The sequence below is a fragment of the Schistocerca nitens genome, chromosome 2, assembly GCF_023898315.1.
Source record: "Schistocerca nitens isolate TAMUIC-IGC-003100 chromosome 2, iqSchNite1.1, whole genome shotgun sequence".
Lineage (NCBI taxonomy): Eukaryota > Metazoa > Arthropoda > Insecta > Orthoptera > Acrididae > Schistocerca > Schistocerca nitens.
This window is the reverse complement of record NC_064615.1, coordinates 741,344,389-741,360,377: the sequence shown is the minus strand read 5'-3', so window position 1 is coordinate 741,360,377 and position 15,989 is coordinate 741,344,389. Positions and strand designations below refer to the sequence as shown.

The following is a 15,989-nucleotide window of genomic DNA, read 5'->3' as shown; positions in this document are numbered from 1 at the left end:
GCCGTCGCATTGAGTGGAGATGATGTTGAAAAATGCTATTTTTTAGCAAAAGTGTGGGGAATAATATGGTGTATTGGAAACGTGAATAAAAACAACTTGCTTTCAGAAAAAAAAAGTTTCATTTCTTATTGAACGTCCCCAATATTACGCGTGTTTCTCTAAAACGCGTACACAGTACATGATCTAACGCTTATTCTAGGCCAAAAATACTACGAAAATGTCTTGATGTTTTTGAAAGTGTTGTTTTGATTGCCGAGAGCATCGCAGAAGTACCCCTTCACCTTTCCTACAGCCAAAACGATCGTCATCTAACATATCTCAAATTTTCTTTTCCAAGCAGAACGTGGAAAGCGCTCTTCACTATCGTACTCTGCTGTTGTCTATTGTAATTTATCCTGTATTTTGAGATGTGAAGAGGTGCTGGCAGTGAGGACTGGGCTGTTTTGTCCGCAGCTGCTCGGACGGCTACCTGAAGGTGTACCTGCGCGGCCAGGAGGCGACCGACTCCTACGACAAGTTCGACCACGAGCTGTGCGGCAGCGACACCGTCAAGCCCAAGGTGGTCGTCTCCGACGGGCCGCGGCTCGTCATGGTCTTCAGCAGCGGCGAGCAGCAGGGCCGCGGCTTCAAGGCCAAGTACACCTTCGAGACGGGTGAGTACGCCGGCGGCGCAATACTTTGTGATAACATTCTCTACTTCGCTCCGCAGCGAAGTCTGTGCTATTTGCGTACTGTATCCACCAACTTCACATGATAACAAACATGGTGGATGCAAGTACTAATTTAATACAATTATCAAATACAAGGACATAAATTGGCAGTTGCTACAGTACTGAATACCTATGAAAAGTCACGAAAAATCTTTTTGAGTTACCGGTCCATCAAAAAAACAAAAATCGTTGTATATGTTTATTAGTTTCAGAAATATAGAAGTGCCAAATCGGATGATTCTTTTTGATACAGCCTGTATAGCATCGCGTGATAGTGCCATTTCAGTCTGAATAATATCATCCAGCACGCACAAATTACCTGTACGATCTATTTTATGTTAAGTTATTGTGAGAGGTGGAGTAATATAGGTAACAGAGTTTTTGAGGACGTTCTGCTAAGGTGAGACCGAGCAGCTCTCAACTTGGCGTTAGCGGTCGCTCTCCTTGAACGAAAGCCGCCGTAAGCTGAGACGCGGGTGAGCTGCCGCGCTTCCCTTCCCGTGGGCGTCGCCACGTCGGAACCCATACCGAGCTCCCAGCCAAACTGGGTTAATGCTGTCTCTCCAGGATAAACAGATAGTCCGTGCAAAGCACACACGCCACGTCCAAGTTATTAAACACACGCCACGTCATTAAACTCGCACCAGCGGCTACTACGGCTCTGTGTAATTAATACGACCAGCTACCAGCTGAAACCTGCACTTAGAACAAACAAATTTCGTAGACCTTCTGTCCCATTGGTCAGCGACCGAGCAAATAATGTAATTCAGTCGCTGAGGGGTGGTTCAAACGTGTGTGCCAAAAGTTTAAATCCAGTTCAAGTGACTACGTCAGGACTGGCGCTGTGCAAGTGCCGACGTAAGCGATCTTACTCTGTAGACGTTCGCGCCGGCGTCAAGCGAGATCAAATTTACTTTCATCCCCGAACGAGGCAATATTAACTTTCATCCTTGTGTGTCCCCATGATAGCTCAAACGTGATCAGGTGCTGGAAAGTTATCAGAAGCTGGGAAGTTACTAACAACGGGCTTCCTCGCTGCCATCCTTCCTCGACACACCAATCAATTTTAAATAGGCCGTTGTCGTACAGACTCATCTATTGACTAATGACCCGTGAGCTTAGCACCATTTAATGTTTGCGTAGAAGATTTTAATCAGGCATAAGAAGCAGCTGACTTTGTAAGTGAATGTAGCGCAAAGATCTATATGAAAGCTATGAATAAACTGTAGAACAGAGGAGAGAATATGAATTACCACTTTATCTGGAATTCACGGATTTTGAGAAAGCTTCTGACTCGTCTTTCGCGATGCCTAACTGGCTATCATCCGTCTCCACACCTTTTGTTATTTTCAGGACGCATTCCCGGAAAACTTACTGATCGTGCGTGATACGGATATCTTCACGTGTGCGAAATTCATTAAACATTTGTATTACGTACAGGCGTTATACGAGCATCTGGTGAAGGCGAGACGTGGACAATTTCAAGTTCCTAAAATTCGCAGATATGGTTACATTACTTCTTTCCTGAAATCGTGGTCGTTAGCAACTTTCGTCCTACCACTAACACTTCCAAGCTGGTGCTTCTCCATTCTAGGACCCTACCGCCACCAAACTCGTCTCTTTCTACTGCGTTCCGAGGGTTCAGGCAACCACTTGTCCTGTACATGAACGTATGTCGTGAATCAGGCTGCATACTGAATCAGGACTCGTCTGGGAAGAATAAAATCTTCCATAAATTCATGACGTCACTGACTCTCCACTGAGAGAGCTGGACATACATTGCCTGAGGACTGGCATACTTACGAGCTACAATGAGACACCATCACTGTTACTTGTAAAAAAAAGCTCTAAGCTCTGTAGATGATTATAATGTACATATCACGATATTTAGTCGCGAACTTAAGTCCAAAGATCGATCCTGTTATACAGGAGGCTACACTGTCCTATAACAAATGTTTTCCCTATTATCAAAGACGCATTGAGGCACATTCAACACCGCTAAGTCTCCAGTATGTGTCTGATCCGTTTCAAGGCGTCGAAGGATTCTGCCACAGAAAACTGGTTACAAATACGTCCTTTTAATATTATACAGAAAATCAAGAGACCTCCCTCTTTACTTACAAAGGAAGTGCAAACACGGCTGAGACCACGTGCGCCTCTTGCACTGCTTTAGATAACCTTCCAACCACGTGCCTAATCACAGCAAGGGCTACTCATTCTCCGTACAAATAGCGCACCTCCCTTTTTGTTGGGATATCCTGAAGATTACTTGAAGTAATTAGTCACTTTTCTCTTCGTTCCATGTTCCTCCTGAACCAAAAGAGAGTATTATCTCACAGAAAAAACATGTGAATATATACAAGGGCGTTTAAGTAAAGTGTCACACATTGCTGCAGAAGGTATGCTTGGTAAAAATAGAAGAAAACTTGTGATAATGATATGTCCGGAAACCAATACCTGTTGAGATTTGGGCGAGTCCGTCTTCTCATTCCAATCTGTCTGTTACGTAGAAGTAGACACTACAGGTAATCCTGCATGTCGTTACCATGCATCCTCACTCCTTCAGCCCATCTTCACACTGAACCACGAACTCATTCAAATACACCAGGGTTCATTCGGATTGTGTCGCATATATTGGTCACACCCTTCTGTATCGTTTGCACATATTTGATGGATTGGGCATACACCAATGTCTTTAAATGTTCCAATAGTCAGAAATAAAACGTATTAAAGTCCGGTGAAAGGGAAAGACACGCTACTGGACCTCCTCGACCGCCGGCCACTGTGGCCGAGCGGTTCTAGGCGCTTCAGTCTGGAACCGCGCGACCGCTACGGTCGCAGGTTCGAATCCTGCCTCGGGCATGGATGTGTGTGATGTCCCTAGGTTAGTTAGGTTTAAGTAGTTCTAAGTTCTAGGGGACTCATGACCTGAGAAGTTAAGTCCCATAGTGCTCAGAGCCATTTGAATCATTTTTGAACCTCCTCGACCAATACCTCGCCCACAAACGTTGCAGTGAGGCACGATCCGTAGAAAATGAGATGGGGCCCCGTCTTGCACAAACCACAATTGTTGTCTTTCTGGATAGGTAACCTCATTCAATAGCGCTGCTAATTCATCGTGCACAAACCAGCGCTACAAGTGTGAATCTATTTGGTAAAATGTATTGCCCTACGAGTCAGTGACCAACAATTCCTGTTCGTATATTAGCACTTAAGCGGTCCTAATTTCTCAGCTCCATGACAGCTCAAGGAGTTCCAGCTGCCTACCAGTGCATATTGCGGTAATTCACAAGCCATATTTTGATAATTCTGCTACATCTGTAAGTACTACCCATCATTCGTCACAAGCATAATGGACAATATCTAAATAGGTATTGGTTTCCGGGTGTTTCATTATAGGAGCTTTTTTTCAAGTGTTTACCTAAACTTCCCCCTGTAGGAATGTGTGACACTTTTCAAATGGTTGAAATGGCTCTGAGCACTATGGGACTTAACATCTGTGGTCATCAATCCCCTAGAATTTAGAACTACTTAAACCTAACTAACTTAAGGACATCACACACATCCATGCCCGAGGCAGGATTCGAACCTGCGACCGTAGCAGTCGCGCGGTTCCGGACTGAGCGCCTAGAACCGCTAGACCACCGCGGCCGGCGTGACACTTTTCTTAAACACCCTATGTATTGGCTGAACGTGAATTCAATTGTAAAACTTTTGGAGCTTGGTCACGGATGTTTTTTCAGTTTTCTGGTATAAGGGACCTGTGGCCTCCGGAAGCTCGTTACGCAGTAATTGCATTTCGTTTGGTTTCTTACCCCCCGCCCCCCCTCTTTATCTTTATATCTGCGTTGTACTGAAAATAGCTGCACAGCATTGCACGTGTAGACAGTATGCGCTGTGTGTTCTGTTTAGAAACAATTGGTTGCATTCACTCATGTCTCTTGGCTGTTGACAACAGTAATGCCTGATTTACTCTTTGCCTTCAATCTATACTGTTCGTTCTTCACTGAAGAGCCAACGAAACTGGTACACCTGCCTAATATCGTGTAGGGCCCCCCAAGCCCGCAGAAGTGCCGTAAGACGATGTGGCATGGACTCGACTAATGTCTGAAGTAGTGCTGGAGGGAAATGGCACCATGAATCCTGCAGGGCTGTTCATAAATCCGCAAGAGTACGAGGGTGTGGAGATCTCTTCTGAACAGCACGTTGCAAGGCATTCCAGATATGCTTAATAATGTTCATGTCTGGGGAGTTTGGTGGCCAGCGGAAGAGCCTCGACCAGGTTAAACAGTCACCTGCTGACACGCATGGTCCAGCGATTCATGACGTTGTCTTCATAGCCGTACACGTCCATCCGCTCGATACAATTTGAAACGAGAGTCGTCCGACCATACAACATGTTTCCAGTCATCAACAGTCCAATGTCGGTGTTGACAGGCCCAGGCGAATCACAAAGCTTTGTGTCATCAAGAGCAGACAAGTGGACCTTCGGCTCTGAAAGCCCATATCGATGATGTTTCGTTGAATGGTTCGCACACTGACACTTGTTGATGGCTCAGCAGTGAAATCTGCAGCAATCTACAGAAGGGTTGCACTTCTGTCACGTTGAACGATTATCTTCAGTCGTCGTTGGTCTCGTTCTTGTAGGATGTTTTGCCGGCCGCTGCGATGTCAGAGATTTAATGTTTTAGCGGGTTCCTGATATTCACGGTAATCTCATGAAATAGTCCAGGGGAAAATCTCCAATTCATCGCTACCTCGGAGATGATGTGCGCCGACTGTAACACCACGTTCAAACTCACTAAAATCTTAATAACCTGCCATTGTAGCAGCAGTAACCGATGTAACAACTGCGCCAGACTCTTGTTGTCTCATATAGTCGTTGCCGACCGCGGCACCGTATTCTGCCTGTTCACATATCTCTGTATTTGGATACGCATGCCTGTACCAGTTTCTTTGGCTCTTCATCAGTGTATCTCACTGTGTTTCCCGACAATGTTAGTTGTACGTTACCATTGATACAGAACAAAATGGATAAGATATTGATGAAGAGTTGGCCGAGAATGAATCATGACACTATTTCTATTCTTAACGAGCCACCGGAGATCGCGGTTTATCCATTACTTCTGATCAACCTCTGAAATAATGTCGGTGGAACTCTGGTGCATCATGTATATTGAAGAACAAAATTTAGATGCAACATATTTAAATTTGAACCATTCGGAAATTCAGACACGGTGGTGTTTCTTCATTGTTGTGAAGATATTTTCAGAGAAGCAAACGCAACTGGGGTGACAAACCGAATAAATAACACGAAGGACTGCTGAAAAGTAATGCCGAGAAGTTTTCATGTGAAAACTCTTAAAATAAAACAAACGTTATTTAAAAAAATGGTTCAAATGGCTCTGAGCACTATGGGACTTAACATCTATGGTCATCAGTCCCATAGAACTTAGAACTACTTAAACCTAACTAACCTAAGGACATCACACAACACACAGTCATCACGAGGCAGAGAAAATCCCTGACCCCGCCGGGAATCAAACCTGGGAACCCGGGCGTAGGAAGCGAGAACGCTACCGCACGACCAAACGTTATTAAAATTCTAAATCTTCATGTCTACATATTCGCAGCCCTCTGCCGCTAGAAGGCTCCGAGTTGTAGCTTGCAACATGGCGTTGTAAAGCATAACCAGGTCGGTGCGCGAGAAACAGCGTGTAGTATGGGATTTTTCGAATTCGAAGAGTTTGTCCGCACACACACACATGGAGCACACTCTCCTTCAGCTTGACAGTGACAGACGACACGCAAGTCATGAATCGTCGTCCGTAGTCCCGATTTGAAATGAAATGAAATGCCGTGTGGCTAGGGCCTCCCGTCGGGTAGACTGTACGCCTGCTGCAAGTCATTCGAGTTGACGCCTCTTCGTCGACTTGCTTATCGATGGGGATGAAATGATGATGATGGTAAGGACAACACAAGACCCAGTCCCTGAGTGGAGAAAATCTCCGACCCAGACCGGAATCGAACCCGGGCCGTTAGGTATGACATTCCATCGCGCTGACCACTCAGCTACCAGGGACGGACGGTCCCGACTTGACCCCATCGAATTCTCCAAAACTTAAACAATACATTCGAGGACTTCACTTTGATAATGATGAACTGATGCAAGCAGAATTGGGGTTATAGCTCCGTCAACAAAGTCAAACATTCCATAGTGACGGTATTCACAAACTGGTCTAGCGTTGGGAGAAATGTGTTAGGCACCAGGGTGACTATGTTGAGAAATAAATATGAAAAATAAAGATGTAAAATATTAATAACGTTTCTCTCATTTAAAAACCCTTAAGATTTTTCACATAAAAAATTCGTAGGCATTACTTTTCAGCACACCCTCGTAATTTCATTGTTACTCCGCAATGAGCCACTGGAGACTACCGGTCCTGAGTACAAAAAACTTAGGAAATACCGCTAACATCCTCCGAAAATGTGTCAATCGAAGTGGTCACTCAAATAACGACAAGATAGATGGGAAAAAAGTAAGTAAACTGTTGATTATTTCAAAAGTAATCACCATAAATGTTAATACGTTTATCCGGCTGTGAGACTGTCAGTGCCTTCATGGAATAATGTTTTCGGTTGCCTACGGAACCATGATGGTACCCAAGCGTGCATCTCTTCGTCCGAAGCAAATCAACGGCAACGATCGTCTTTCTTCTGGGCTCCAAAAATATGGAAATAACTTGAGAAGAGATGGGAACTGCAGGCAGTGTGTCTAAGAGCTTCACAAAGAAATTTCTGCAGCCTAGTTGTAATAACCTCGACAACACATGGGCGGATATCGTAATGCAATAAAATGATGGCATCCGTTAATATTCCTAGGGGTTTGGACTGTATGGCGAGCTTCAGGTCTTGCATAGTGTCCACGTACGGCTGTGCGTTGATTGTGGCGGTGTATTCCAGAAATTCAATGAGCAGCAGCCCTTGCAGTCAAAGAGAAAGGTCTTCATGACTTTCCCGGAGCTGCAGAAGATTCGCTTGGAAGCCCTCTCGCAGCCTCCATACGGTCCAGATCTCTCTCATGCGATTTCCACAGTTGTGGAGCCATGGAGAGAGACAATCGTGGCCGTCGATTTTCCTCGGACGAAGAGGTGCCTGGCTGGGTAAAAACATGGTTCCGAAGGCAATAGCAAATAAAGTGTAAAGAAAAAACGTCACACTCGAAGGTCAGCATGCGATTCCTCATTCAAATTCATGACAAAATCACAACGGGTGCATTTTGAAAAGATATGTACGAAAACGAGGAGCTGGCAAGACTGATACATCGTGCTGCGCATCGGATTGTTCAGAGGGACGTGTATCACACCGCAATACCATATCAGCCGTCGTAGCGCACTAAGTAGACTGCTGGAACATCAAACCCGCATCCACCATGGAGCTGTAGGTCTAATGCTCGCCTAGTTCCTTTTTTTGACGTCCGTTCCCTAGTTCTCGTCGTTTATAAGCGGGACATCATCTTGTCGTATGACAATAGCCTATCACTTGAGAGTGTGCATGCATGTGTCTACTAACTACGCAGTGCACAACCGTAACTCTTCCTATAAAGTTCATGTACGGCGTCTTCTCGATAGGGTACACAAACGATGAAGACGTCGACATGCTTTTGGTTCTGGTTGCATCCGAAACCAAGCTGCTGCTGCTGCTGCTCCTCGTGCATATGCTGCACAGTACTTTCAAGGGCGTTATCCTGATAATAACGCTTTTTGTCGCCTGGAGCAACGCCTTCAGAAAATTGGTAATCTTCGTCCACAAGTAACGGACAAAGGTTGTTCAAGAACTAGTATTCTGCAAACAGAGGACGTGACTCTTGAAATCGTTCACAAACCAACTTGGCAAAGTACCTGTGATATTGCAAGACAGTTCCAGGTATTTCAAAGGGTGGTTGTTGAAATGTTGCTTGATGAATATCTGCGCCATGTTATTTATTACACATTAATTCGACAATAGTGGCCAGAATACCGCATTCGATGACTGCGGTTTTGTGAATGACTCTTAAACCAAATGGAAGATAACGAGTATTTTATAAATAACGTGATACGGACTGACGAATCTAGCTTCACTTGTGAAGATATTTTCAACCTCCACAACAGCCGTTATTGGTTGAAACCCCTGTGAACATAGCTTTCAGACACGCTTTGGCATAAACCTGTGGGCCATAATTGTGGGATTGGGCCCTTACCTTTTGCAGAACAAGTTTAATGTGCCCCTGGATCGTACGTTTCTTTGCAATATTTTGCCTGACGCATTTGTAAACGATACATTTGGCGTTCGGCGACAGCTATGGTTTGCAGCAAGGTGGTGCAGCGACTTTGGAATGAATGTGCTTAACTACTTAAATGTGACGTTTCCAGGGAAATGGATTGGTCGTGCAGGTCCAGTATTCCGACCTCCACGTTCCCTGGACCTTAGTACACTAGAGATTTTTATTTGTGGGGCCATTTAAAGAAACAAGTTTATACTGTTCTACCCATGGGTGTTCACGACTTAACAGCTCGTGTGCATGCTGCTTCGGCAGTGATGGATTTATGTGTGTTGCAAAGAGTCTAGCGAAGTATGATCCAACGTGCGTCGAAGTGTTTGCAAATGCAAGGTGATAGCTTTGAACATCTTCTCTAAAGTCAATGTTGCTCGTACATGTACACACCGGCTCTGTGAAAGTAAGCCTGGACGCAAACGTACAGAAGGGAATTATCGTGCCAGGCATAGTGTGCCATCTAGTGTAGCCTAACTGCTGTGTTTTTTGTACCTCACTGGATACAGACGATGTTACTGTATCCACTATTATTTTCTATTGGTTTTAGTTGTATATGGGCGAAACAGAGTGGTCGTTTTCGTCTGTAAGAAGGTCGCGTTCTGTCTTAATGTTTGAATAAAGGTAACATTAACAGAAAGAAATACAACTGATGTATGTATGTATGTATGTGTGTGTGTGTGTGTGTGTGTGTGTGTGTCGCGAACGCGACTCGAACATCAGCGATTCTGCGTATCCGTTCCCACGGAATTGCCTCGTCTCACTGAGCTAGTGGGACAACTTTGCCACAGCGTAAAGTTCGTGCTACCTGTTCTTGGCCACGGTACAAGCAGTTATTCCGTTGCCAGAGCTTAGTTTTTTAAATCGCATTTCTATTTTAACTTACTGGTGGGACTACGTTTTGCAAGATACACTTTTGTCTTGCATTGGGATGAGGAATCACATGCCAACTCCCAAGTGCGACATTTTTTTCTTCATCTTGTAGACCTCCGTGAAGGCACTGACGGTCTTGTCTCACAGTTGGATAAATGTACTAACAGCACTTTCGAAATAAAACATTTTAGCAACTTTTCCCATCTACTCCGATTTCATATTTATATATATATATATATATAGGAGTTGTAGAGCGGACTTAGTAGATAAGGTTTTGATAGGGAACCCAAATACGGCAATGTACCCTTTGGATACAAAATGTTATGAGATCGGATGACATTCAAATCTTTAGCTTCACATCACGTACTGTTTTCGTCCGACAACAAAAATGTCTGCGAGAGACTGGTACGCTCACGACTTGGGGCGTTGACTGTGATATTCCACAAACGCGTGTCACGGCTTACGGACAGTGTGTATGAAAGAACGCACTGCAGATTCAGCTTATACAATAAAGTCAGCAGGGTCGCCACCCGGGGCAGCTACTGTAGAGCACGCAGGTCAGAGCTCACAGTCTCCACTGCGTGTGTCCCCGCAAGCTGAAGATTGAAAGAGATCCGATCTTCAGACTCATTTTACATGCAATGGTGCATTTCCGGATATGGTTTCTATATTAAAACTCCATTTAATAATCCCCCTCTAATGCACCAAATAGCATGTAACAGGAATTGTAGAACACACTATGTATAAAATAATCAGTATGTCCCTGCAAAGAGTTGTAAGGCGCATTTTCCCTGGTATCTCGGCTCTTTCATTTTTCCATTAAGCATCTGCACTCAGCGCACACAAATACTGCTCAAGACGGCTTTCATGCGACGCGTAGTGTCGAAGGAAAGGGTCGGTTTACTTCCCATTAAAACACGTAGAACAACCAGTACTCCACTATCGACGCCACCGCCCCGGCCCGCGCTAACTGCTATTCTCGCTATTGCTACTCAATCGCTGTTGGAGTACTGATTATTCCTTGTGTTTCACTGTCCCTGTTAATACATATTGATAAAAATAATATCTCACTAGGCTAATTTTGGGCCGCTCTTTCGGATGAGCACGTTAAAATTCCGCTTTAAAAATCATTTTGTTTGTAATGGGTAACAAACCGACGCTTTCCATGAAAGTATTTGTTTGGGCTGACTGGAGTTACATTTTGCAAATGCGAAACTGCAGTTATTAGCTCAAATACCAGAAAAAAAATTAAACGTAGCGTAAGAGTAATGAAAAAAAAACAATCAGGTAAGTCGTCAACATGCCGCTATATTTTTCACTGAGTATTTGTAGTGCATTTTTAAACTGATTGACAAGTACTACATCATAGCGGGAGATAGCAGTTGTGGTATACGGAACGTGCAAACAACTTATTGACATGTGGACGGTAATGACCATTGTTGTTGTTGTGGTCTTCAGTCCTGAGACTGGTTTGATGCAGCTCTCCATGCTATTCTATTCTGCGCAAGCTTCTTCATCTCCCAGTACGTACTGCAGCCTACATCCATCTTAATCTGCTTAGTGTATTCATCTCTTGGTCCCCCTCTACGATATTTACCCTCCACGCTGCCCTCCAATACTAAATTGGTGATCCCTTGATGCCTCAGAACATGTCCTACCAACCGATCCCTTCTTCTTGTCAAGTTGTGCCACAAACTCCTCTTCTCCCCAATCCTATTCATTACCTCCTCATTAGTTATGTGATCTACCCATCTAATCTTCAGCATTCTTCTGTAGCACCACATTTCGAAATCTTCTATTCTCTTCTTGTCCAAACTAGTTATCGTCCATGTTTCACTTCCATACATGGCTACACTCCATGCATATACTTTCAGAAACGACTTCCTGACACTTAAATCTATACTCGATGTTAACAAATTTCTCTTCTTCAGAAACGCTTTCCTTGCCATTGCCAGTCCACATTTTATATCCTCTCTACTTCGACCATCATCAGTTATTGTGCTCCTCAAATAGCAAAACTCCTTTACTACATTAAGTGTCTCATTTCCTAATCTAATTCCCTCAGCACTTAATTCGAGTACATTCCATTATCCTCGTTTTGCTTTTGTTGATGTTCATCTTATATCCTCCTTTCATGACACTGTCCATTCCGTTTAACTGCTCTTCCAAGTCCTTTGCTGTCTGCGACAGAATTACAATGCCATCGGCGAACCTCAAAGTTTTTATTTCTTCTCCATGGATTTTTATACCTACTCCAATTTTTTCTTGTTTCCTTTACTGCTTCCTCAATATACAGATTGAACAACATCGGGGAGAGGCTACAACCCTGTCTCACTCCCTTCCCAACCACTGCTTCCCTTTCGTGTCCCTCGACTCTTATAACTGCCATCTGGTTTCTGTACAAATTGTAAATAGCCTTTCGCTCCCTGTATTTTACCCCTGCCACCTTCGTAATTTGAAAGAGAGTATTCCAGTCAAATCATTGTAGAGTACAAGGTTTGATTCACGGCAGGGAACTGCGTGTTGTGTGTCCTTCATCATCATTTTCATCATCATTAACCCGCAAGTCGCCGAAGTGGCGTCAACTAATATTTACCTGTAATACGGCGGCCGAACTCCCCCATATGGGGCCTCCCTGCCAACAACGCCATACGATCATTTCCATTTTGCAGAGTACAAGATTCCGGGGACGGCGGCGCCGGACGGCAGCTGTCGCTTCACGTACCGCAGTTCAAGCAGGAAGAAGGGAGACTTCAACTCGCCGCGCTACCCCTCCAACTACCCCAACGACATCAACTGCACGTACGACTTCGAGGCGACGCCCAACGAGCAGGTGACGATCGTCTTCGACCACTTTAAGGTGCGGGCCGAGCGCATCAACGGCTCCGTCGCAGCATACGGGTGAGTGCCGGCGCTCGCTCCACTCATTCGTCCTCTTCCTGGCACTCAGCGCCTCCTGCACGCACTTCCTGTACTGTCGAATGCTCAGAAACTTTTTTTTTATTCCGTAGGACATCCTTGTGTTCTGTCTTGGCCTGAATTGGAGTGGGACTGTGCTATTAATCGATTTCCTACACGATTGTTTAAAGAAAAAGCGTACGAGTAGCTCACACTTATCGGGTCGTGCGACAAGCGGAAATTTTATATTTATGCTACTGGACTTACTGCGACCGTAATAAACCGTCATGGTACACACAACTGAGGACCGTTTTCGCAACACTCGCTGTATGCATTTTTAATAGTTTTTTCTTAACACATACTGTTTAGCTTCCTCTACAAGTCTATGCAGACGGCTATAGCAAAACTTGTTTTATTCCACCCATACAGAACAGAAAATACAGCCTGCTTTTTCCCAAAAGTCAGTCATGTGTATGCAGGAGTCTCTTCAAAATTCGCTTTATGCTACTTACAGGAGGAGGCCACGATGTTTGGATCAAAGACATAGTTCAAACTTTGTACAACTTTAGTGGGCCATTAAAAGAAGATAATGTGCAGTTAGTAAAGTGCACTAGTCTATCAAGATTAGTTTTACACCTCTATGAAGTGCCTTGTGTATCTGTGCGTTAGTGTTCGTGATGGTCAAGTGATTAGCGTTCGACCTTCGGAAGACGAAAGTGTATGAAGCGATGGTTCCATTCTCGCTCTAACGTAAGTACTAATCTATTTTTTTCGTGGCTCACCATATTATTTAATCCAAATGACATTCGAAAGTTGATATAATGTTTTGCATCAAGTTTTCCATATTTGTGTGACAAATACCCTACTGGAGCGTGTGATGTCGAGAGCACATCGGACGGCTAATTGTACATTACACTTGTGGTCTGGTACATTGTGACTACACACATCAAAAAAAGTTTTTCATCACCCCGGTTCCCAGAACTCTTGATGATAGACGTTGACTGTGGATAATGTATTACAGAAACAGTCCCTTAGACTAAAAACGCCCAAAGATTAAACAACCATGGATGAGCAGCACCTGTTAGACGGAGGGGGTCCGACAGCCGATCAGTTCCAGTCATTCCACCAGGAAGGAGGTACACGCGTAGTGTTGCTTGTAGTTCAACCATGCATAGACGGTCAATACCGCGGTTCGGTCGCGTCCGCATTGTTACTTTGGGTCACGAAGGGCTCTTAACAATGGTAGTGTCCAGGCGTCTCGGAGTGAACCAAAACGATGTTGTTCGGACATCGAGGCGATACAGAGAGACAGGGACTGTCGATGACATGCCTCGCTCAGGCCGCCAAAGGGCAACTACAGCAATGGATGACCGCTACCTATGGACTATGGCTCGGAGGAACCCTGACAGCGACGCCACCATGTTGAATAATACTTTTCGTGCAGCCACAAGACGTCGTGTTACGACTCAAACTGTGGGCAATAGGCTGCATGATGCGCAACTTCACTCCCGACGTCCATGGCGAGGTCCATCTTTGCAACCACGACACCATGCAGCGCGGCGCAGATAGGCCCAAAAACATGCCGACTGGACCGCTCAGGATTGGCATCACGTTCTCTTCACCGATGAGTGTCGCATATGCCTTCAACCAGACAATCGTCGAAGACCTGCTTGGAAGCAACCCGGTCAGGGTGAACGCCTTAGACACACTGTCCAGGGAGTGCAGCAAGGTGAAGGTTCCCTGCTGTTTTGGGGTGGCATTATGTGGGGTCGACGTACACCGCTGGTGGCCATGGAAGGCGCCGTAACGGCTGTACGATACGTGAATGCCATCCTCCGGCCGATAGTGCAACCATATGGGCATCATATAGGCGAGGCATTCGTCTTCATGGACGATAGTTCGCGCCCCCATCGTGCACATCTTATGAATGACTTCCTTCAGGATGACGACATCGCTCGACTGGAGTGGTCAGCATGTTATCCCGACATGAACCCTATCGAACATACCTGGGATAGACTGAAAAGGGTTGTTTATGGACGAAGTGACCCACCAACCACTCTGAGGGATCTACACAGAATCGCCGTTGAGGAGCGGGACAATCTGGAGCAACAGTGCCTTGATGAACTTGTGGATAGTATGTCACAACCAATACAGGCGTGCGTCAATGCAAGAGGACGTGCTATTGGGCATTAGAGCTACCGGTGCGTACTGCAGTGTGGACCACCACCTCTGAAGGTCTCACTGTATGGTGGTAAAACATGCAATGTGTGGTTTTCATGAGCAATAAAAAGGGCGGAAATGATGGTTATGTTGGTCTCTATTCCAATTTTCTGTACAGGTTCCGGAACTCTGGGAACCGAGGTGATGCAAAACTTTTTTTGATGTGTGTATATTACTGATTGTGAATAATGTCACTCGCATCATTATTTATCGAGGTTTGACTTGGGCTTTCCAATCTTGTCCTTCGTCCTCGAAAATTAAATTACCACTAGTAAATAGTCAAATACCATACAAAATTCATTACAACTTCATGAAAATGTACGTGTTTTTTTTATTATATCACCTCTCAAATGTCATAAATCAAATAATGTGACCAGTGATGAAAAAAAAAATAGATCAAAAGTAAATGTCAGCGGAACAGTGGAGGGAAACACTGCCACGCAGGCAAACTCTCTTATGCTGACTTATCTTCTTCAGGAGATAAGAACAAGCAAGATGCATTCCTTCTGTCATAACATGGACGGATATATTTGCATCAGCTAGAAATATTGTAGATCCCAATGAAGCTAAGGATTCTAAATCAGTGTCTATTACGTATAAGATAAAATTTTGTGATGGATCCCAAGTACCATTTTGTGCTGTTACGTTTCAAAAAATAGCAGGTGTAACGAGGGATCACTTAGGTTTGATTGCTCGGCACTATCAAGCACATGGGACTGCAGCACCGGAACGAAGAGGTGACATAAGAGCATCTCAAGCAGATATAGTTATGACCCAACAAGTGAAATAGCACACTTGGAAGTGTAAGTACGGAAAGTGTTATTATACCAGAGGAAAAATGAGTAGGTTACATTTGCCCCCAACATAAAATTTAAATATAATATGGAAACAATTTTGCAAAGAACAAAGACAAGCAGGCAATTAAAGCTGTTGTGTGTCAACATTTAAGACAGTGTTTATAACAATTTTAATCTCGC

The 15,989-nt window shown here is 44.5% G+C and overlaps 1 protein-coding gene across 1 annotated transcript in view; it reads left to right on the top strand.

The window, feature by feature from the left end:
- The window catches only part of LOC126236959 (cubilin), a 1,328,660-nt gene that overhangs the window by 1,216,922 nt on the left and 95,749 nt on the right, over positions 1-15,989 (top strand). The window contains exons 9-10 of the mRNA XM_049946657.1: positions 454-653; positions 12,567-12,795. Of these exons, the coding sequence (XP_049802614.1) occupies positions 454-653; positions 12,567-12,795 (429 nt within the window). The remainder of the gene's footprint in view (positions 1-453; positions 654-12,566; positions 12,796-15,989) is intronic.